We start from the raw sequence: 23,509 nt of genomic DNA, 5'->3' as shown, positions 1-23,509 counted from the left end.
TTTCCGAAATGGGAAGGAGAATAAGAGCTGGAAAGAGGGGGAGAAGGAGAGAGAAAGGGATACAAATGTAATTAACATGTGTTATATACATGTACCAACACCCTACAAGGAATGTAAATATTATGTACTGAAAATATATACTACTAAAAAAGAAAAGGAAATAAAACACAGAAAAGCAAAGAAAAAATAAATTGAGTTGGAAGAATTGTCTATATGCTCATCTGCCTCCCTCCCTCCCTCCCCGTCCCACTTAACTCCTTCTAATCTTGCTTCAGTATCCTTCTTTCCACCTCAACAGCTCTTAATAAGGACAACAATATCCTCCATGTTGTGCAGATTTCCTCTTTGGTTAACGAATAAAAATTACCTTTTTGACATTACTGTTAAAGTTACAAAGTAGTCTCAAGTTCTACATGCTCAAAAACAACTCCTGCTCTTACATCCCATTCGATTCAAATACCCTCCTAAGAGTTTTGCTTGTTTTCTTGTTTTATTTTGGTTTTGGTTGCTGTTTGTTTTGTTTCAAAATCCCAGTGAACATCAGCCTCTTAAGAAAAAACATAAAAATTAGCATTTACAAAGCCCTAAATCATTTAGTACCTGTCTACCTTTCCACTGTCACTTAGCACCACCCCCATTACCTTCTATACTCCAGTCCCATTTTGGTTCTTTTACTACTCCCTAGGCCTGGACTACTTTTTCCAGCCTCTTTAATTGGTCATTTCCTATGAATCCTTTATATTTCTGTTCAAATATTCCAGTTTAGATCAGGGTTCTCTGTTACATTATATCTGAGGGCATATCACATTATAAATCCATACATAATGGGCAAGTGAAATGAACAGACACTTCACAAATGATAAAGTACAAAGGGCAAATAAATACATGAAGAAATATTCAATGTCACTGGCCATTAGCAAAATGCAAATTAAATCAACACTGAGATTCCATCTTATCCCAAAAAGAATGGCTATCATCAAGAAATCAAATAATAACAAATGCAGATGAGGGATAGAGGAACTTTTCTACACTGTTGGCGGGAATGTAAACTAATGCAACTACTATGGAAACCAATACACTAAAACTAGAAATTTAATTTGATCCAGTTATTTCCCTTCTGGGTATCTACTTGAAAGAGTTAAAAATACCATATTACAGTGAAATATGCATACCCATGTACAGAGCAGCACAAATCATAATAGTTAAATCTTGGAAATTCCCTATATGTCCATCAAGAGACAGATGGATAAAGAAAATGTAGTATTTACACACAATGGAGCATTATTCTACCATAAAGAAAGATGGATTTGAGTCATTTGTTGGAAAATAGATGCACCTTGAGGCCATGATGTGAAGCGAAATAAATCAGACACACAAGCTTAAATGTTGCATGGTTTCTCTACATGAGAAACTTAAATTAAAAATAAAATATAACAAAGTAGGGAGATAGATTTTTCTCAAATGGGAAGGGGATCAGGAGATGGAGGGAGGGAGAGGAGGGAAAGGGAATGAAGGAGTTAACATGTGTTATGTACATGTGCCAATTCCTCATAAGGAATATAAACATTATGTACTGCAAACATGTAGTGTTACAGTTTGGGTCTAGATGTTCCCCTAAAGACTCATGCAGTCATAGGTGGGTGAATCTAGAGTGTGTGCTGCTAGGATCGAGGGCATGTGATTATTAAACCACTACATGTTGAGTGATTGTTTGGCACCGCCCTAATCCCTATAGTCTGAATAAGATCAAAAGAGCACTATTAAACTTTCTTGTTGCTTTTGCTGCTTCTGCCACCATAAACTAACTGTTGCCCCTCGGCCACCCTGCCTTGGAGCTTGCAGATTATGGACTGAAACGTCTATGAACTATAAGCCAAATAAAACTTTCTCCGTTTAACTTTGGGTGTTGGGTATTTTGTCTCAGCAATAAGAGAAAAGTAATCAAGATGAGTACTAATGAAGATAAAAGTTTACAGAGCAATGTAGTGGCATAATAATAATGATATATGCTAGAAAACTGTGTTAACAATCGAACAGAATATCAGATAACCACTGCTTTCATTCTACAAATTATTGATATTGAATGGCTCCACCTTGGTATTAAATGGTATTCAATTAAATTTTTATTAAACAATGTCTTCTGAAATAAGTATCCACCACTAACGTGATTCAGTGGGAACAGTTACATTCACAAGTGTGTTGTGAGGGTATACAAACTGAGACATACCTAGGATTCAGGGAGTCTACAGTGTGAAGCCTAGAGCCAACCTGTTGCTAAACTTACTGATGGGAGAGTAACAGAGAGCAAGGGAACAGTTTACTTTCTATGAGAAGAGTAAATCATGCTTAGATTTGCCTGATTTTTCATGTGTGTAAGTATCAATTTAATATTTTCCTAAACCATATCCTATAAAAGAATAATCCAGATTTGTTTCTACCGTCAGAATCAAGATAATTACATTGAATAGTATATTAGAGGTCTAGCACAATTATTGTCACACAGTGGGCAATAAATAAATATGTGTTGGGAACAGAACACAATACAATGGAATAGAAAGATAGAGTTGAATGTTTTGAGTTGAAATGAGTTATGTAAATAATATATTAAGATTCTAAATCATAGTACCTGTTAATGTAAACATATAGAAATAAACTTGAGTTTTTGCCTATGTAATTTATTAAATTAATGTGGCATTATAATGGACTGGGAGAAAGCAGGCCCTAAATTCATTACAATTGTATCATTCTAAGACAAGGAAAGTTAGCCACAAAGACATACAGGAGATAATGCCACATGAAGATGAGGTAAAGACTAGAGTGATGTGTCTATTTACCATGAGATGCCAAAGACCAGAAGCTAGGGGAGAAGCACAGAACTGATTTTTTCCCTAGAGCCCAACAGGAACCAACTCTAATAAAATGATGTTGGAATTTTAGTCCCTAGAACTGTGAGAAAGTAAATTTCCATTGTTTTAAGCTACCCAACTTGTGGTACTTTGTTATGCAAAACTTAAGAAACTTAATACACCTGCACAAAAATCTTGTTGTTTTATTGCCTTCTAACACAAGGACATGGGGTTAAGTTTCCTCCGTGGTCAGATTGTCCTTTACCATTGGAACCTCATTTATACTCAAGAAGAGCAAATTGTAGAAATTAGTGTCTCCAGAGAAGATAGTTACAATTATTTCCAGGACAGCATTCTACAAACTTTGGATAACCTTCAGAAAATCTTTTGCCTTATATTTTCATATCAAAATATTAGTATTTTGCTGGTATGTCTATTCGTGCATTAATATGAAGAAATTTACTTTCTGCTCTTTCTTACTCTCCTCATTAGATGTCAAGACAAATATAAGAATACCAGGACCGGGGATTTACCTCAGTGATTTTGCCGCCTGCTGTGCAAGCGCAAGGACCCAAGTTCGATTCCCGGTACAAAAAAAAAAGAATACCAAAATGATTTGTAACCAATTCATTTATTGTATTAGTACAGGTAAAATTCACTTATTATTTAAGAAAATATAAGGATAAGAAATCTCAAGAGCTACTACTATATTTTTACAGTAGTAGTGGTAGTATTTTTGTACTATATTTTGATTGTGTCTATTCTAAGAGTTGCTTTTAAAACATCTATTTAGACACAGACCTTCTGCCTTACCTCTGCATTAACTTCTTCCAATACTTCACAGAGACTCCTGGTGCAATTGACAGAGCTTTGTCCCACTGGAATAATAGGCAAGAAGAACAGAAACTTAACTATGTTGACTGCATTGTATAATTCTTAGCAGACTTTTAACAAATGCATTAATATTTACAAAATTTTTAGAGTCGCTGGATTTCCTGGAACATTTTTGTATTCAACTTATTGCATTCTCTACAGAATAAATATCAATATATTATAAAATATGTAAAACTTCATGATTCAGCAGGGAAAATCCAATCCCAAAGCTAGAATGAAGAAATGGAAAGAGGGAAGGAGGTGTGGGCAGAATAAGATGGAGGAAAAAAAAGAATTAGAAGGAAGAGTAAAACATGTAGTTTGAGGGCCGGGGATTTAGCTCAGTGGTTCCACCGCCTGCCTCGAAAGCGGAAGGACCTGAGTTTGATCCCCGGTACCAAAAATAAATAAATAAATAAATAAATAAATAAATAAATAAAATATGTAGTTTGAAAATATTGTAACTTATCTTCTAGAAATACCAGAGTGATTTGTTCTCTAGTGTTTTTTGTTCAAAATAATTAATACTGAAATTTTTATGCCACTGTTATCTATATTGAACAAGTGCACTGTTGATTTCTATTTTTATTCCTTGCTTTCTCCTTTTTAGAAATTTTATTTGTTGTCATATTTTCCTTTATAATTACGGATACTTGCCATATTTTAAAAATAGACTGATATAGAAAAAAGTCATTATTCAATCAAGGCTGATTATGACTGTTATATGGGTTTTGGCAAATACAATGTTAAAATGAAACCGAGATGAAAATATTCTGAAATATCACTACATGAATCAAAACTTAATTTTAATTAAGGCTTTCCAAGACACTAGGGTTCTACTACAATTAAGGATAGAAAATGGGTAATTAACTTGAAAATTATGTTGAATAGATCATTTAAAAAATTACATATTTAAAATCATTTTACCTAAATGGTACCGTAAAAATGTTTTTAGAGAAATTTTGTCTTTATTACAGTAGGGATGAATAGAAGAAAAAAGTTGAAATTTAAATTAACTTTTCATTCCTGAGATCTTTCAATAAATCTATACCTTATAAGTGAAAAGATGAAATGTTTCATTAACTCCATAGTATTAATCTTACTTAAATAGAAATTGTTTATAAAAAGATGATTATGAGAAATTATAATCAGACCTAGTTTTCTAAAAACTTTCAAACATAATTTTATGAATCATTAATTCCAGTGAATTTGTACGACAATAAAATTACCTTTTATAAACAGATACCTGAGAAAGGTTTTAAGATAGCTTAAAATTATACACACCCAAACAAACTCAGAAAGGTAGAGAACAACACTGTTGTACCAAAATTTATTTATTCCTTTTCTTTTGTATTTTAATAGATTATCTTTTAATAATACCCTGATTAACAAGTAACTTTTACATCAAATACTTTGTTTGTTAGGTCGAGAATTTTTGTTGAGATAAAATATTTAAGCAGAAAGGGGAAAATCCTAATCAATTTTCAGGAACAGTACATATTCATGGAACTAGCACCCAGGATCAAGAAACAGAACCCTTTCCTTCCTGGTGTTCCATTCTAGCCACTGTCCACCTACCATAGGAAGCCACTCTCTTGAATTTTAATAGCACAGATTCATCCTAATCTTTCTGTGAAAAATCTATTTTGTTGACGCCTCTATAGAAACCAGGATGTGGCTCATGAGAACCTTTCACCAATGAAAACCCCTCTTCAAGCCACTGTGGGATAGGGATTCCAGTATATGCAAATTAACCACTGGGTAGTGCTTCTTAAAATTCATCATGCATGAGAATAATCAGGAGGACTTATAAAAACATAAATTGTTAGGCTTCATTCCCAGAGTTTATGATTCTGTAGGTCTGGGATGAGACATGCATGTTCAGAGTGATGCTGATGCTGTTAGCTTAGACAACTGGCATTGTACTGGGTCACACCTGATCTCAGATCGGCAGAGAATCAACTGGATGAGAAAAATTAAGCTCCATGTTTTTAATACAAAGAATTAAGTATACTTAGAATACAAACTAAGCTCCATAATTTTATTTCACTAGCACATTACCTCTCCAAGTTCAACCATTAGTTCGCAATATCTTTGAATTTGTCCTAATCTCAAGTGTATTTCAGCAGCTTCTTTCAATCGTTCTTCTTTTGTAGGTACACCAACACCACCACCAAATTTAGACATCCTGACTGTTGTTAGTTCTTGGGCTTCAGACTAGTTAAAAAGAAAACACAATTTTAAAAATTATGTTACTTACAGCTGGACATTGTAAAAGCATATAGCACTGAGAATTCAATACTAAAACAGTATTTATTGTCTATAAAATATGATGCATCGTTAAACAATATTTAGGGGTGTATTTAGGGAGACCTGGAGAGATGAAGCACAGCCCTGTGTCCTTCCCCTCTCCAGAGGTTGTGGTTGCATATATTCCCAGAGGCCAAAAGGCAGTAGTAAAGCGACATACACCAAGTAAGAGAGATAAAAACAAATGAATGAATAAATAAATAAGAGTCTCCAAAGAAAATTTAAATATTAGTGGCTCACCTTGGCTCCTCCACTGTCAATAGATTTTTCAGACACAGTCATTAGATGCTCAGCTTGTGTTTTAAGAAAGTACTTCATCATTATTAAAATAACATTTCCTTATGACCATCAAATTACATTCCTGGAACAATTTCCTCCATGCTCCAACAGTTAACCATTTCTTTCTGGTTCCAGGACAGATTTCATTAGTGATACTGGATACTGCCCCTTTTATAAGGTAACTAATAATTCTGTATTGAAATTCATTAACATCTATGTGATGATGAGTTCTAATAAACATTTCCTAGTGTATAGCCATTAGATTCTCTAAGATGAAAATCAGAGTAGTCCATATTTCACAACCACTGGTAGCAGTGTGAAGATAAAGCATTTCAAGAAGTTTCAAGTGATCTTTGAAGAATTCATGAGAGTGCAACTCTGAAAACTATGGGTAGCTTAATCTGTTCTCAAATAATTCATAGTGTCATGATAAGTTTTATAGAAGATTTATCTCTGTGTTAATTTATTTCAGTCTATCAATCTAATGATATCTCTAACTATTATTATTTTTCAACTTTAAAAGGGAAAAATTGCTTCAGTACATCATACTGTGTGCTTTACTTACAGTTCTAAATTTAATCAGATGTTTCAAGTGCATTATTCCTTTGCAGTAATTCTGAGGAAGTAAGCTATCATCTTGCCCTTTTATCACAGAGACCAAGTTCCACAAATTGTCACTACCACCAGGAGGCTAAAAAGTTGACACAGAATAATCAAAACTAGTGAATAAAAATCTTTTTTAGCATTTTGCAATTTCAAACATATTATAATGCACACAATCTAATTTGAAAAATTGAAATAACAAGTATACATTATTTCACATTTGTTTCTGGTTTTGTTTGCTTACTGTAAAGATTATGTTAAAAAGACCCACTTAATTAGGACAGGGAATATGAATATGTGACAATTTAATGACAACAGCTATCACAATTCATTTTGGTTAAAGGGAATATGTTCGTATGTAATTTCTGTAAAACTTACTGATAAACATTCTGAAAACCATCTTAGTTTTTTCACTCGAGGATTACCAGATAGCTTTTCTATTTCTTGCTTGATATCTCTTGACACTTTACCACACAACCGAGGGGGAGCACCTTGTTCGACAGCATAATCTGATTAAGAAATATAAATCAGTGAGGAAGAATTTCTCATATTCTTTAAAAATAAAATCTAATGCACACATATGTTCAATACCAGTGTTCCCGATAATTTCTTCCCAAGTTCTGTCAGCCAGAATATTTATTTGTAAAGGAGTGATTAAAGGTGTTAATGACCAGAGTCTCACTGTAGAATCACGGGAGCAAGAAGCCATGGTGAAGGGGCGACTTGGGTGGCATGTTAAACCTGGTGAAAAAAACCCAACTAATTTTAACTAAAGTAAACATTAGAAAATATTTTTTATTTATGTGTATATCAAAAAACAACATAATTGATGTTCTGAAGAAATGATGCAGGTAACTGAAAGGTTCTCAGAGTCAAATTTCTACTTACATTTAATTAGTATCTTGGCAGATAATATAAGAATGTAACCAATTATTTATGACAGTATGTAAATATAAATATAAAAGTGAATACTTATTGGAAAGCAAATGGCCCTGGATGAAAATGTTCAAATTACATTTTATTTGATTAAGCAGCAAGTGTACCAATGGGGCACACAGTATCTATCTATGAGTTATTGGAAGGATAAGTGAAAGTTCTCGCTAGAAGACCAAGAGCTAGCAATCTTTCAGCTTAGAATATAAACTAATAAGATTCTCTACAATCAGTCCCACATTGCTTCAGCTAAAAATGCTATTGGGATAAAGCATATGGATCTAAATAACTAGATTTGCGTTACTTTTCCTAATGAATCATTTTTGAATTCTTAATCCACCCACTTACTCCCATCAAGGTTTGGGAAAGAGAACACATACAAATGTAAATGAGAGGCAAAGAGTATACACAAGATAACTAATCTGATTTTCCATACCTAACTCAATTATACTAGAAAACTTGTTGTTATTTAAAAAAAAAACACATTATGTTTACTATCCAAAAATATGGAGAATGGCTTAAATATCTACTCCGTTATTCATTTCCTTTTCTACAATTTATGTCTGAACTGATTAATGAAAGGGAGAAAACCCAACACATACATGTACTTGTATATTTGTGCATGGGTGTAAGTGTGCACTGTGTGTGAGTAAAAAATGAAACACAGATATACACTTGCTGAGGGAAAAAGATATTGTAGTACTAGTAATAGTCATGTTCTGGTAATTTATGATGACCTCTTCAATGTCCTTCAAGTATTCTGCTATTTCAATAAAAATATTATTTCAGAATAAAATACATTAAGATTTCTTTAAAAATATCATGTAGCACTCAGTGTGATTGTTCATGCCTATAATCCCAACACTTGGGATACTGAGGCAGGAGGACCACAAGTTTGAGTCTTACCTAGGAAATTTAGCAAGACCGGTCTTAAAAAAATATATGATATATATATATGATATATATCATATATATATATGATATTGCTGACTGTGAAGGGTTTTCAATCTCCAGTACCCAAAATAAAAATAAAAATACTGTGTTGCTCAGAAATGATAAGTATCATTTATATGTCAAAATACCAGGTACATGAAAAACACTTTACCATATACATCTGCACCATGATCACACACAGTATCCAAACAGGTTCCTTCCCGAATGTCCCATACTTTTATAGTATAGTCCCAGCTGCCAGATATGAGTAGATATGGAATCTCAGTGTTCCACATTAGTCCCCTCACAGGTGCAGTATGTCCACGGAGAACATTTATGCATGCATCTTGAGTATAATCCCAAATTCGAACGGAACTGAAAAGAGGATATTATGTGTGTATTGAAAGTATCACTTATTCAAATTATGAGCATATTCTTAACGGAGCACAATTATATTTCTTAGTATATTTAAATAGCATTTTATATTTTAAGATACGTTAATATTCTCTTCTTTATAGCAGATAGAAATGGAACGTAACTATATTATTTTATTGGAACTTTTTTTTTCCCTGAATTTTACTGGTCATTTGCTACCCATGGTAAATATACTATTTCATAATTTATATATAAAAATTACTTTTTAAAAATGAAATAACCCAAAAACAAATGAAATAATCCAGAACATATGTAATCAAAGAGAAATTATGATGATATAAAAAGCAATAGTTTAGTAGCACCAAGGTTTTGGTACATTATGGAATCTTAAAATTCTGATAGTGGATGTTATTTAATAATTAATTCATAGTTATACTTATATCAATACAGTAAATCAGTTCATTATAATGTTTTCATAAGTAAGAATATATTGAGCATCTGCAATGAAAATAATTTAGTGTTATTATGTGGGCCGCTATAAGAGTGGTGTCCTTTCAAATGACATAGTTATTTAGGCTTTGGAGTCACAATATATGTTTTTTGCTTAAACATGAGAAAGGCTTTTATATGCCCCATTTGATATAAAAACTCCCTAGGCTTACGAGGCTGATGTATAGTATGTGTGGGTTCAGCTATGAGGACATTGATAATTAATGATTTCCCTATATGTTTTATCTTTATTTAAAGTTGCTAGATAACATTAGTGAGATATAACCTTTATTTGTATTAACAGTGACTGCTAAAGAACTAACTCAAATTTAGTAGACTTTCAATTCTCACTACGACAAATCAGTAAAATGATGACTGCTATCCTTCTGAAAATATTCCTCACCAATGATTGAATATTGTACTTGTTTCATGCAGAACAGAATTTAGATGTTGAGAGACTAGAATAATCTTTAAATAAAGCATATTCACTTTCACACGGTAATATAATTAGAAGAAACATTCCAAGTGATAACCCACAAAAATCTCATAATTCTCTCTCAGATTTTAATTATGCCGAAATTTCAAAGGGAAAACACTTCATTATTCAGTATTAAACCTGTGCTTACTATACACTATGACTTTTAAATGGACATTCTCACCTAACTTTCCCCATCTTCAAACAGTGATTAAACAAACTACATTATGTAAATACATCTCTTGGAATATAAAATATAGACAAGATTTCAGAAACAGTCATAAATGAAGAATAATGTTAAATCACTCTCATATCTAAAATGCTCTCTCTTCACGCCAAAATTTATGATAAGCTTTTATTCTATTCTTGGTGAAACATTATGAAAACATGAAAAACAAACTTTTCTCTACATTTTATGGAGATTTATTTGTTTTAGATCTGTCCTTTCTCCACATATTCTTTAAGAGTTTTTGTTTTTGTTAACATTCTTGCTAACAATCTTGAAACAAGCATCCATTATAAGTAAAATAACAAAATAAAAATCATGAACATAATGATAACATAGGCATGGCAGGATTTAATTTAGTCTAGAGTGAATTTACTTGTGCTTACTCATTTGATCTTATAAATATGTATCTGGGAAAATACAAGTTTACGATTTTTAAGGACTAGAAAATTAGAATCCAGAAATACATACCCATCATCGGAACCACTGCAAAGAATTCCCTCCCTCAGAGGAGACCATTTGACATGAAACACTTTTGCTGTATGTCCACTAAATACTTTCAATGGTTGATCAGAGCTGGTGGCTACATAATAGACGCGAACATTTTTGTCTTCACAACCAGTGGCTATCATGTCTCTGAAATATCATCAATTAAAATATGATCATTTTAATATTATATACGACTAATTTAAAAATGTACAAGAGTTCCCATTTCTAAAGATACAATTTTCTGCTTCCTTAATGAAGTTAAGGTAAAAATTTATATCAGGGATGATCAAAATATATGGTGAATGTTTACAGAAAAAATCATTACAGTAAAAGACACATTGCCATTAAGCCTCTTCAAAATATTCCTCCTCACTTCAAACACACTTATCCCATTGCCTCGTAACTTTCTGAACAGTTCTGGAAGACTTCTTTCATATCTTTACAAGGTGTGATCGAAAATATGGTGAATTCTGCTGCCTAATTCTATCCAATGAAAATACAGGCTGACAAAAATATTGAGATGTGTCTTCATTTACCTTATTCACCAGATGAGGCACTGTGTGACTTCTGGCTCTTCTCTCAAATCAAAATGACCATGAAAGGTAAATGTTTTGAATGGCTTTAGGACATCAAGACAACCATGATAAAAAACATAAGACACTCACAAAAAAGAAGTTACAAAACTGCTTCAGAAAGTGACAAGAACAAAGGAATAATTGTTGTTGCAGGGAGGGGAGTATTTGAGGAGTATGAATGGAAATGTGTCTTTTATTGTAATATTTTAAATTTAAACACACACTGTATATTTTGATCACATCTTGTGATCAAATGTGATATTTCACATTTGCAGAAAGTGTTCCAGTATGGAAAGAGGTTCTTTCTCAGTGTTCCTTTTAAATTGGTCGAATTTGTATTTTGTTTATCTTAGAGAAGAGTATTAATTTTTGTAAGTTCTTTTTCAGCGTGTCCAGACTCATAACTTTTTGAGTTTTTTTTTTATATTGAAAACCAATAGTACTTCTCAAACTTTATATTTTGTAACTAGTTTGTCTTAAGAAGGGTCCCACATGACAAGTGGTATGATTTGCTTACTTGCTGGTAGACAGATTATTATTGCATGCTCTGGATATTTGTTATACCTTCTGTGGTACGGGAACAAACAGCAATGTTATCCTTCCACCCCACCTCCTCAAAAGTATGCTGGAAAAGCTCCCTACCGGTGAGGGTTGTCTCATCAGCTAATGAATCACTGTTCAGTTTTCCATTCTTTTTTTTGTACCTTCCCTTCTTTGAGAGGATTTAGTCACTAGATGCAACTAAGGATTTCCAGAAATATAATATGATTCTTTAATAGTTTTTGCTCACTCTTTTAACACAAGTGAGATTATAAAAGGCAACTACTTGTGGCCTACTGGTCATATGTGGAATAGTGATGGGAAAGGAATAAGGAATGTACTAGGCAAACCTGTAAAAATTGTGTATCTGCCAAAACATTTTCTACTTGAGAGTCATCTATTTTAACCAGCAGATAAACAATCCCTCCATCCTAAAGACAAGAGGGAAATTATACAATCTGGAAATCAGATGTGATCAAAACTCTTTCAAATCCTCAAAATATTGATTTTGTCATATCAGTTATAATGCTTATATTTATTTACACCTACATGCAGAAATATAGCATTCTACAGATTTGTGTGCCTGATTTTATCTTCCTAAAGTCCACTGCTAAACAAGCCAGTTTCTACAGTTTGGAAAATATATTTTGCAACATACTGTTGTTCTGAGGGCAGGAAATCTGTATTTCTAAGTCACGTAAAAACTTTATGGAACCAGACATGGTGGCACATGCCTGTAATCCCAGCACTCTGGGAGGCTAAGGCAGGACAACCTCAAATTCAAACCCATCCTGCGCAACTTGGAGACTTAGTGAGACTTTGTCTCAAAATACAAATTTTAAAAAGATGAGGGGGCTGGTGATTTAGCTTAGCACAAAGACCCTAGGTTCAATTCCCCAATACCACAAAACAAAAACACTTCATGGAATAAAAATAGCTTAAATAAATGAGCATTTACAAAACTTATTTGCTAGGTAAGGAGAATATTATCCAAAGAAATTAATGATGAGTATAATACACATGCTATGGGAATAGCACTAAATTTTATGATTATTTAAAATCTCTGAAATGAAATTATTATTTATTTCAGGAAAAAGAAAGAGACTTACTTGTTGTTTTGACTCCAATCACAACCAAATACTCCAGCTGGATGTTTGTACTTGTGTAGTACTCTACCATCAACTGTTCGAATAATACTGAAATTAATTATAATACATTAATAGAAAAACAACACACTGAACACATTATTCAAGGGAAAAAAATCAGAATTGTAATTTTCAAAGATAAGTATTCTAGCATAGCAGCTTTGTTTGCAAATCGTAAGGAAGATTTAAAAATACTGCCATTTTGAATATTTTTATCTTACACAATATTAATCCATGTAAATCAAATTAAAGGTAATACATTTTGTATAGAAACTATTATGTAATTTTTTAGATGAGGAAAATATAATTTAAATACATTTTTAAAAATGACATAGCTAATAGATGCATTAGATTTTAGCTTTAAAATTAAGTAGTTTAAGATGTATTTATTCATTTATAAGTTTGGTTGTATGTGTCATCACATGAAGAACAAAATCATGTTCATTTTCATGGCATATTTTCAGTAATATAACTAGAAATTCAGAGAACACTCCCAACTCCTATCACCAATAAAGAATCTTGTATAATTTAACTGCAAAAATAAAAGAAGTTTTGGTACTGTTCTATTGCCACAGTGCAAGGGCTGTTGATTGCATTGGGGGGGGGAAGCTGTGTATATATTAATGTATTATAGATTTCAAAAACCTTTAAAAATGATACTCTTAAACATCAGTAGGCCCATCAAAACTTTTGAAGTTCCTATGGGGTGGTAGTAACTGAGCCTTACAAATGCCTTTTCACTGAATACCGCATTTATCAAATGCTTTGTAAGTACATGGTAAAGTTAATTACTTCATCAAAAATCATAGGAGAGCTGGGTGTGGTGACACATGCCTGTGATCTCAGAACTTGGAAGGCTGAGGCAGGAGGGTTTCTGAGAGTTCAAGGCTGGCCTGGACTACATAGTGAGTTCAGAGCCAGCCTGAACTACAAAGTGAGATCCTGTCTCAAAAAAAAAAAGAAAAAATTCACAGGAATGTCTTTTGTAGTTTGATATCTACTAACGTGTAAATAGTTCCTTTTCAGGGAAATAATCACTAATGTTATTTCTGAGACTTTTAAAACTTCCTAATAAATAATCTTTGGTTTTTATGCCTACTATCTTTTCTCCTGAAATTAAAAAATGAGGACGGGAAAAAACTGTATATAGCAAAATCTAACAGAAGACAAACTTCCATAGCTTCCATATCACAACAACTACAAGCGTCTATACCCGTCAAGACTTCACTCATAGAAATATGATAACATCACTAATTTAAAAAGTTTTAAAAATCAAATGGAATTCTTTCCTTTTTCCTGGGACTTCACCAAATTAAGAAATGATATATTTCTGAAACACAACTGCAATAAAATTAGGTCCTACAAAAAGGCATTTCCCATTTGCATTATCAAATTCTCTTGCAAAAACATTTTATCTTCTTATAAATAATAGGATATACAAAACTGTAAACAAGTTTCTAGAGCACTAGATATCTCCTGAAAGACCTGTGAATCTAAAATACTGTCTCCCTCCCAATGTGAGAAGTCCTTATATTTCTTTGATACAATTCATATATTTTATTTATAATTCATGTAGCGTTTTCATTTTCAAGTGAAAATGATATCATGACTGGTTAATCTAGTACTTTTTAAACACCGTTGTGGTATTATTTATTAATGATATAGCAATATAGCATGTGCTTATATGGGATTATAAACAATATTTGTGGTAGTTGGTACACTGTACAAATAAAATTTCATCAGTACACAATTGGAATCATCAAATGTACCTTGTATAAACAGGGTAACTTCATAGTATCATACACAGTACTTACCAGAAACCATCACCACTGCAGGTTGCTATTCTTTTGGAATCTTTATGACTCCAGGCAATGCAGAATATTCCACTTTTTCCATGCTTCAAAAAATGCAAAATACCTATCAATAAGAAATAATTCACCCTTTTTCCTCTTACTTACTTCTAAGTATTACTTTTCTATTAGGAAATTATTCTATCTGATACTAACAGATGTAGTTGTCAAGAGCAGAACCTGAGTATACATAGGTTAAGAATGTGCAAAACAGTCACATTTAAAAGAAATCCATTGTTTTAGATATAAACTGGGTGGCTCTGTTTCTTTTTGTTGGCCACAAGGCAGAGTCAAATATGCTTCTTCAACCATCATAGAATTAGGTTTCCCTTAATTCCTTTTCTTTTGATTGCATCTAGAAAGGATGATAGTTACCAGATTTCAAATCCAGGCTATCACAAAGTAGAATACAATATATATGACAAGTAACAGTTATTATTTATTGTCTCTTCAAATTTCAAAGGTCAATTTTTATTATAAAAATTATAAAATTTGTAATGTTATTCCTATAATAATATATTTACATGTTCTGCTGTATTCCACAACTAAATAAAGTCATGGAGTAGAGTTAGCTGATGTGAAGAGAGTTTTTTTTTTAAACACAAGGAATATATTATACATAGAGCATCACTCATCAGCTGTGTGAGGGGTGGATAAATGCTGTAATCAACTCATTTCTAAATTTTAGTTACAAACACTTCGATTTTATATTGTACTTAAGTTGTGGCTGCCATTTAAGGAGAAAACTAAAGTGACTTTTTATCCTGTATTTTAAGGTTGCTTTATAAATATACCGATTCAGCTTCCTAAAGCAATCTCCTGTTTGTCATTTTTTTCCTCTTTGGGAGCCATGAGGGGTAGATTTATATAAGTGGATAGAAAAATGGAACTAGTCCCTGTGTTTATTCAGTGTAAGTATTGGAGGCCTTCTATTAGCTTCATTTTTCTTTGTCATGCAAAGTGTACTTATGGCTCTCTAATGTCTTTCATTTCCTTTTACTGGACACATCTAGCACAGTTAATTAAAGGTGATACTGTTAATTTTTCCTATATTGAAAACTGGGAAGCAAGTTTGATATTAGTGTTAACTGGAGATGGGTCTGGGAATAATTTGAATGAACCTAAGAAATGTCCTTTATAATAAGAGACTGGGTTGCTAGAATCAGGCTGGAACTGTTTCCATACCAATGGACAGATATTTTAGGTCACAGATGCCAAAATGCTACAAGAAATCAAGAGATTTCTTAGGTAAGAATAAAATTTTTGAATCTTAATCAAAAGTTTAAAGTTTGATTTTCATGCTCATGCTTTTATTAAGCTTCAACAGTTATTGTTGAAAATTAATAAAATTCCAAGATAATGACAGTCTTAGATCCTACTCATGTTGCTCCTTATTCATATAAAACATACTGTAATTAGATCATCTATGTTTTACAAATATTAATAGAACTTAGTAAAATATGGGGCAATTTAAGTCCAGAGATAAATATAATCTGTCAGTACATGTAGGAAGAGGGTTGGTATTAGGGCCTGACTTAGAGTAATGCAGGTGTTTCCCGACCTGTACGATGGCCTGTTAGGAACCCGTCTCAATAGAGCTGCTCCCCATTATTTGAACTACTGCTCAGTTCCACCTCCTGTCAGATCAGCCACTGAACAGATACTAACAGGAGCAAGAATCCTGCCGTGAACTGATCTTGCAAGGATGTAGGGTGTGTGCTCTTAGGAACACCCTGAAACCATTCACCCACCTAACACTCCCTGTCCCATTCATGGAAGAATTGTCCACAAAAGTGGTCCCTGGCACCAGAAAGGCTGGTGACTGTTGCAAAAACAGACTTTCAAAACAGAAAGGTAATCTAAAAATTTATGAAATCCAACTTTATCATTTCATAGGTGAAAAAATGGGTTCAGGGCAATAAAATGATTTTCCTCATGGCAATAATACTACTCACAGAATCAGGATTATTTTTGAGACTTCAGAGTTTCTTCTTCTTATTTAATATTTGCTTAGATTGGGGGAGAAGATGAATTAAAAGTCTTTTGAATTTCTAGTGCAACTTTAGTTGATTTATGTATATTAGACTCAACTACAATTCTCATGATTGATTTTGGTATGTGAATGTATCCTTGGCGATTTTACTAATTGAAAGAATATACACATCACCAAGCTATTAGCTGTTAAGAGGGAAAAATGTATAAAATATGAAATAGTATAAGATGTCATATTATTCAGTAGCAGTAAACACATCTTACCTCACTAAATCGCTGTACCACTTTGCCCTTTTGAATATCCCAAATAAAAGCACCATTTTGGGAAGTTGCCCCAGCAATACAATTTAAACCACCTTGGGAAACAATATATTAGACAAATATTAAGTTTTTGCCACAAAAATAATTTTTGAAATGTATGACTTAAGATATATGATGGGGTTTCTTAAAAGTTTTTTGTAATGTAAATTATCAAATGTATAATTATAAAAATATGTCAACACATCAAATACTACAATGACTTTTTCCATTATATAGCTTCAACAGTTATCAGAATATGATAAATCTTGTCTCTAGCACCTGCTGGATTTCTTTGGAACAAATCTGATAGACACAGTATTATTTTATCAATAAATACTTCAGTATGGACATCTAAAAGGAATGTTATTATCAAGATCAAACTATCATAATCACCATCACAAAAATTATCAATGATTTGTCTTTATTAGCATATATTCGGGGAATATGCATACTCCCCTGATTATCTAGCAATATCTGTATGAGTAGGGAAATATTTTTGTAGGTAAATCAACATAAAATAACAATTTTTACTTGTCAAAAACATAAATAATGATTTCTGTTTTAAAATAACAATATGCCTGTAAAAACTGAAACAACAGGGATTAAACAGAGGGGAAGGGAATGGGGAAAATATAAGAACCAAGGTATGTCATGTAAAGGTACAAATTCCCAATAATTAATGTCAGCATATTGTATACCTAAAATGTACCAATAAAATAAATGAAAAAAAAAGATAAAAGAAGAGGACTCCATTTGAAGAAAGGAGCCACCGTCATCTATCAATTAGGATTAAGAATATGAAGGAATTAATTTGTGATAAGTAATTATAAATACGAAAAATTTTATCATGTTTATAGTATTTTTATTCTGCTGTTTTGGGGGGCTCTGAAATTACTTACAAATTTATTTGAATTCTTTTTTTTTCCTGCAGTATGTATTCTAAAATATAGAGCAATCATCTATATCCTACTGTGTTTCCATCCCTATCAACTTTCATTAATATTTTAAATTTAATCCACATTTACCTAAAAATCACAACCTACCAATAATCACACAGCAAAAAAAAAGGCAATTTCCATTTGCTAACCTTTTTACTTTCTTGATGCAAATAATCAGTGTCCAGTAGATGAATATGTTCAATAAGATTAAGTCATCTTTTAAGACTCAAAATAATGGTTTTTGTATTCACAATTTTCATTTAAGTTTTAGACTTCAGACATATACTTTTGTATATGAAGAATGTTGAACTAATATCAGATATAGTGTTATGCTATTCTATTGTTTAGTACCAATGTCGGTACTAATTTGCCTCTATGATCACTTGGAACAAGATAACATTCAGAGGAAGAAAATAATTAAAATGAAAATAAAATTTAGGAAAGTCATGTAATTGCATTCCCAATTTTAATGAATTGCTTCTTACCTGGTGCCCAAGAAAGGGAATAAATAACTCCTTCATTACTCGGGGAAGTATATACAGCTGTTAATGTGTTTATATCCCAGACTTTTATAGTGCCATCGAATGAAGCTGTTGCTAAAAGATTCGGATCATCAGGTTTGAATTTGCAGTCAAAGATAGTTTCCACATGTCCCTAGGAATGCAATATAAAAAAGTCACAGCTTCTGAAGAAAATTTACATTAGTAAAAAATGATAATGTATAATCATATCAATATATATATATAATGGTGTATATATAATATATTATATATAATGGTTTTCCAAGTATTAATACTAAAGTAGATTCATAAGCAAGAAATATACAAAATTAGAATCAGTGCTATGATGGAATGTCCTTTTTGATGTTATTGTACTAAAGATTTCAGCTTTTGGAATTTTCATACATACAATGAGAATTCTTGTGTATGGGACTCCAGTCTACATCTGAAATTCATTTATCTTTCATATATACCCTACATACAGAGCCTGAAAATAACCTTACATAGTACTTTTAGTGTGCCTACCTTTTGACTGCAATCAACTATATGAGATCAGGTGTGGAATTTTCCACCTGTGCCATTATGTCAGCATTCAAAAAGTTTCAGATGTTGGCACATTTCAGATTCTAGATTTTAGGTTTATGGATGCTAAACCTGTATTTTCTATAAACCTGCATTTTTGCTCAATTACAGTTCTTCAAATCAGCAACAAATTTCAAAGACATGGAAAAGTTGAATTTTTCAATTTAGTTCAAAACATTTTTCTCATCATTTTAAATGCACAGAATACTATCATAGACATGCACAAATCAATTAACTTTGAATAGTCACTATATATTTTATGTTAGTATAATAGATGATCAAGATTAAACAGAAATTAACAGTTTACCAATAGAAAATGTCTCTTTTTTTGTACTCACAATACTCCAAAAGTACCTCATAATTTTGGTAGAAATAGGAAGAATCAGGCATGGCCCTGATATTTAATGAGCCTCGTTCCAAAATTTTCTAGCAAGTACATTCTTTGGATCTTGGAATACTTGTTCCTGTTACAAGGTGATTTGGATTCCAAATACCCACAAGACTGTCAAGTGATATATGCAGATATGTGTAAACATAAACCTTCTAAAGTGATGCTTAATAACTACCTTCCTATAGGAACATCTGTTAAAATCCAACTTAAATAGCTAGAGTTACATTTTTGTCTTCTTCCAAAAATTGTACAATGGGAATTGAAACTTCTACTCCAAGCAGCAGAAATTATACTATGTTAGGATCTAGGGAAAGAGTTAAAAGAAGGGCCTTTCTATTCCTCTACCAATGTAGTAGAGAAGGAAGATCTTTAACCTCTATATATTTCCATTAACACCAGAAATCATAATCCCTTAGGAAAATTCAAAAGTGTTGTAAGATCTCCATTTGGTGAAGGAAGAGGAAAGAAAAAAATCTCAAGGGTTAGCAAGAGGGGGCAAAAGTGAGATGTTACAGCCATTGGTCACCAGACTGGAGTTGTTCCAGGTGGTCATTTACAAGGCCAAGAACACATTTAAGGCAGTAGTTATGTGCATGTGTACTTTCAAATGTTATTTCACTGCTCTGCCTTCATTTTAGCTTTGTAAACCTGAAAATTCAAAGAACAAGAAGCAAATTGTAACATTCCTCTTTCCATGTACTTTTCTTACCAAGAGAAAGGTAGGGATAAAGAGCTAAATGTTGCTTCTGCATCATTTTTTCTTAATTTTAGACAGGCAAACATACATATGGAAATGCAACTTTTAGAATACACATTAATAAGATTTTCCTTATTGAAGGTAATTTAGAATTGCTGGTGATGTTATATCTATATCTATATACAGACCAGAGGGAAATGCTTCATGTAGTAACTCTAGTAATTTCAAATTTGGAGTTCTATTAGGACAAGAGAAAGTTTAAGAAGAAAACTTAACTGGCAGACATGTTTAAAGTGAGAAAAGCCAAACTTCCTGAGCAGGGGAAAAGAACTTGACATACAGATGAGGGAGGCATATAGGAATCCAACTAGCCTTGATCAAAAAAAATCTACACATAGGCATATAATAGTTAAGATTCCAGAAACCCAACAGAAGAACAAAATTCTACAAGCAGTTAGAGAAAAGAAACAAATCACATACAAAGGAAAGCCCATCAGAATCACAGCAGGCTTCTCAACACAAACCCTCAAGGCAAGAAGAGCTTGGAGTGATGTATTTTAAGCCCTAAAAGAAAACAGCTTCCAATCCAGATTGATGTGCCCTGCAAAACTATCTTTCAAAAGTGATGGAGAAATAAGATACTTTCATGACAAAGAGCAACTTAGCAACTTCATGAATGCCAAACCAGCACTCCAAAAAATTTGAGACAATATCCTAGGAAAAGACAAAGAGGACCACAACCCCAGGAAGCTCAGCAGAATGAATCTATTGGGCATGACAAGAAATTAAACGCAAAGGGGGAGAATCCAACAAAAAGAAAAAGTCATGACAATGATAAATCAATATGTATCAGTTGTAACTATCAATGTCAATGGTCTCAATTCACCAATCAAAAGAAACAGACTGGCAGAATGGGACAAGAAGCAAGATCCAACAATATGCTGCATACAAGAAACACAATTTAAAAAGAAACTCATAGTCTGAAAGTTAAAGGGTGGGAAACAATATTCCATGCCATGGGAACCTGAAAAAAAGCAGGAGTAGCTATCTTCTTGCCAGATCAAGTGGATTTCAAACCAAATATGAAACACTTCTGGTCCCAAGAATTTCAGATAAGGGACAGTAAACCTGTACGTACAAATCTATTGTGAACATGTGTTTTCATTTTTTTTAAGTAAAAATTTACGAACAGAACTGTTGGTTCTTAATAGTAATAGAAGAAATTTCTGTATTGTTTTCCAAAATGGTTTTATCATTTTACATTCACATTAGCAGTATTAGAAAGTTCTAACTGGTTCACACCTAAGCTGACATTTGTTCTTTTAAAATTTTTAACTTATCTCCCTAATGAGTGTATAATACAATCTTATTATTGTAATGATTAGTATTTTTCTGGTTCTAGTGTAGCACACATTTCCTTGTCCTGTACTGGCTATTTATCATCTTCTTGTGTCTACTTTTTAATCGGGTTGTCTATTAATGAGCTGCAAGAGTTCTTTATATATTCTGGTCACAGGTTATATGTATTATAAATACGTTCTGGCTAAGGACTATTTGTCATTTTTTTAATGATGTCTTTTAAAGTTCTAAATTTTGATGGAATCTCATTTATCAATTTTTTGCTTTTATACAGCATGTTTTTTGTATCATAGGAAATTCTTGCTTACCCTAAATTCATGAACATTTTCCTTTATAATTTCTTCTTAAAGTTTTATAGTTTTTGTCTTTCATATTTAGGTTCATAGATCTTTTCAAGTTATTTTTATATATGGAAATAAAGGGTTTAGGTTAATTTTTTACATATGGATACCAGGTGTTCTAGTACCGTTTGCTGAAAACACTATGTTTTCCTCTGCTCTTGAGTTTATGTTCTATAAAATGTTAATGATAAATAATCTTTCAAAAATCAGTGGACCATATATGTGTGGTTCTATTTCCAGATTCTCTGTTTTATTCCATTGATCTATATGTCTTTCCTTACGCCAACATTTCCTTGATTACTGTAACATTAGAAGAAGTCTTAAAATTAGGTAAAAAATGTCTTCTAACACTGTTATTCTTTTTCTTTTTACTTTTCCAGGTCCTTTGTATTCCTACAGAACTTTTAAATTTCACTATCCAATTCTTCACTTATAGCAAGTATACATAGACGTGAATTTATATATATACCTTGTGTTTTCTAATTCTGCTAAATTCAAATACAAGTTCTAGAGGCTCCTAGAGATTTCTTAGCATTTTCTCTGTAGATTATCATTTCATCTACATATAAAGATTTTACTTCTACCTTGCCAATCCTATGCTGTTTGTTTCTTTCTATTGCCAGACTATTTTGGTTTGGGCCTATGTTTCAAAGTTTAATGGACAGATGAAGAGTAGGCATATCTGCCCTTGTTCCCTATCTTAGGGAGAAAGCATTATATCTTTTCCATTCATATAAGGCGTTTTTGCTGGAAGTATGGAGTACATGTCTTTTATCTGTTGAGAAGGTTCTGTTCTACTGTTAGTCTCCTTGTAGCTTTTACCATAAACAGCTGTAGAATTTAGTCCAATACTTTTTCTCCAACTAGTGACAGGATCATATGGCTTTTTCCTTTCCTCTGTTAAAATGATGACTTATGGGGTGGATCTTCTAGTGCTGAACCAACACTGCCATCCCTATAATAAAACCACTTACTTCATACTGCCAGATCTGGCTTCTAATAGTTTGTTTTGTTAAACAAAGTTTATTTATTTATATTCATACTTTTCTCTTCTATTATCCTTACCCAGTTTTAGTATTAGCACAATGCTGATTTCCTAAAATGAGGGGAGAAGTGTTCCTTTTTTTCTGCTTTAAATGTTTGATATAATTCATCAGCTAAAATGTATATGAGCCTGTTGTTGTCATATAGGTAGGTTTTCAAGCTAGGAATACACTTTCTTTAATAGTTGCTATTCAAATTTTATATTTTCTCCAGAGTCAGTTTCATTACTTTGTCTTCCAAGGTACTTCTTAGAAGCTGTCAAATTTATTTCAAAAAGATTTTTGTAATATGCTTTTGTATATCCTTTTAAATTCTGTAAAATCTGTGGTAATGTCCTCTAAATCTTGATATTGTAATTTTTAAAAAAATGTATAATTGATATTTTGAAATAGGAAGGAAAGGTCTAAAGGAGTAGGGGAAGTGG

General features: G+C 32.4%; 1 protein-coding gene across 5 annotated transcripts in view; it reads right to left on the bottom strand.

Annotated features, from left to right (window-relative positions):
- Positions 1–23,509, bottom strand: part of Wdr17 (WD repeat domain 17) — a 95,471-nt gene that overhangs the window by 23,250 nt on the left and 48,712 nt on the right. For 4 of the 5 annotated variants that reach the window (XM_021264944.2, XM_087217018.1, XM_021264942.2 and 1 more), the window contains 11 exons: positions 18,657–18,825; positions 17,198–17,289; positions 14,906–14,988; positions 13,056–13,142; positions 10,814–10,978; positions 8,950–9,152; positions 7,503–7,652; positions 7,290–7,420; positions 6,874–6,999; positions 5,781–5,936; positions 3,660–3,724 (listed from right to left, as the gene is read on the bottom strand). In XM_021264944.2, the coding sequence (XP_021120603.1) occupies positions 3,660–3,724; positions 5,781–5,936; positions 6,874–6,999; positions 7,290–7,420; positions 7,503–7,652; positions 8,950–9,152; positions 10,814–10,978; positions 13,056–13,142; positions 14,906–14,988; positions 17,198–17,289; positions 18,657–18,825 (1,427 nt within the window). The remainder of the gene's footprint in view (positions 1–3,659; positions 3,725–5,780; positions 5,937–6,873; positions 7,000–7,289; positions 7,421–7,502; positions 7,653–8,949; positions 9,153–10,813; positions 10,979–13,055; positions 13,143–14,905; positions 14,989–17,197; positions 17,290–18,656; positions 18,826–23,509) is intronic. The other variant, XM_021264945.2, reaches the window with a different exon arrangement.

Source organism: Heterocephalus glaber, unplaced genomic scaffold (assembly GCF_053883595.1).
Source record: "Heterocephalus glaber isolate CG9 unplaced genomic scaffold, H.glaber_assembly_v1.0 deba00001461, whole genome shotgun sequence".
Lineage (NCBI taxonomy): Eukaryota > Metazoa > Chordata > Mammalia > Rodentia > Bathyergidae > Heterocephalus > Heterocephalus glaber.
Note: the sequence above shows the minus strand (reverse complement) of the source record. Positions and strands in the feature narration are given on the sequence as shown.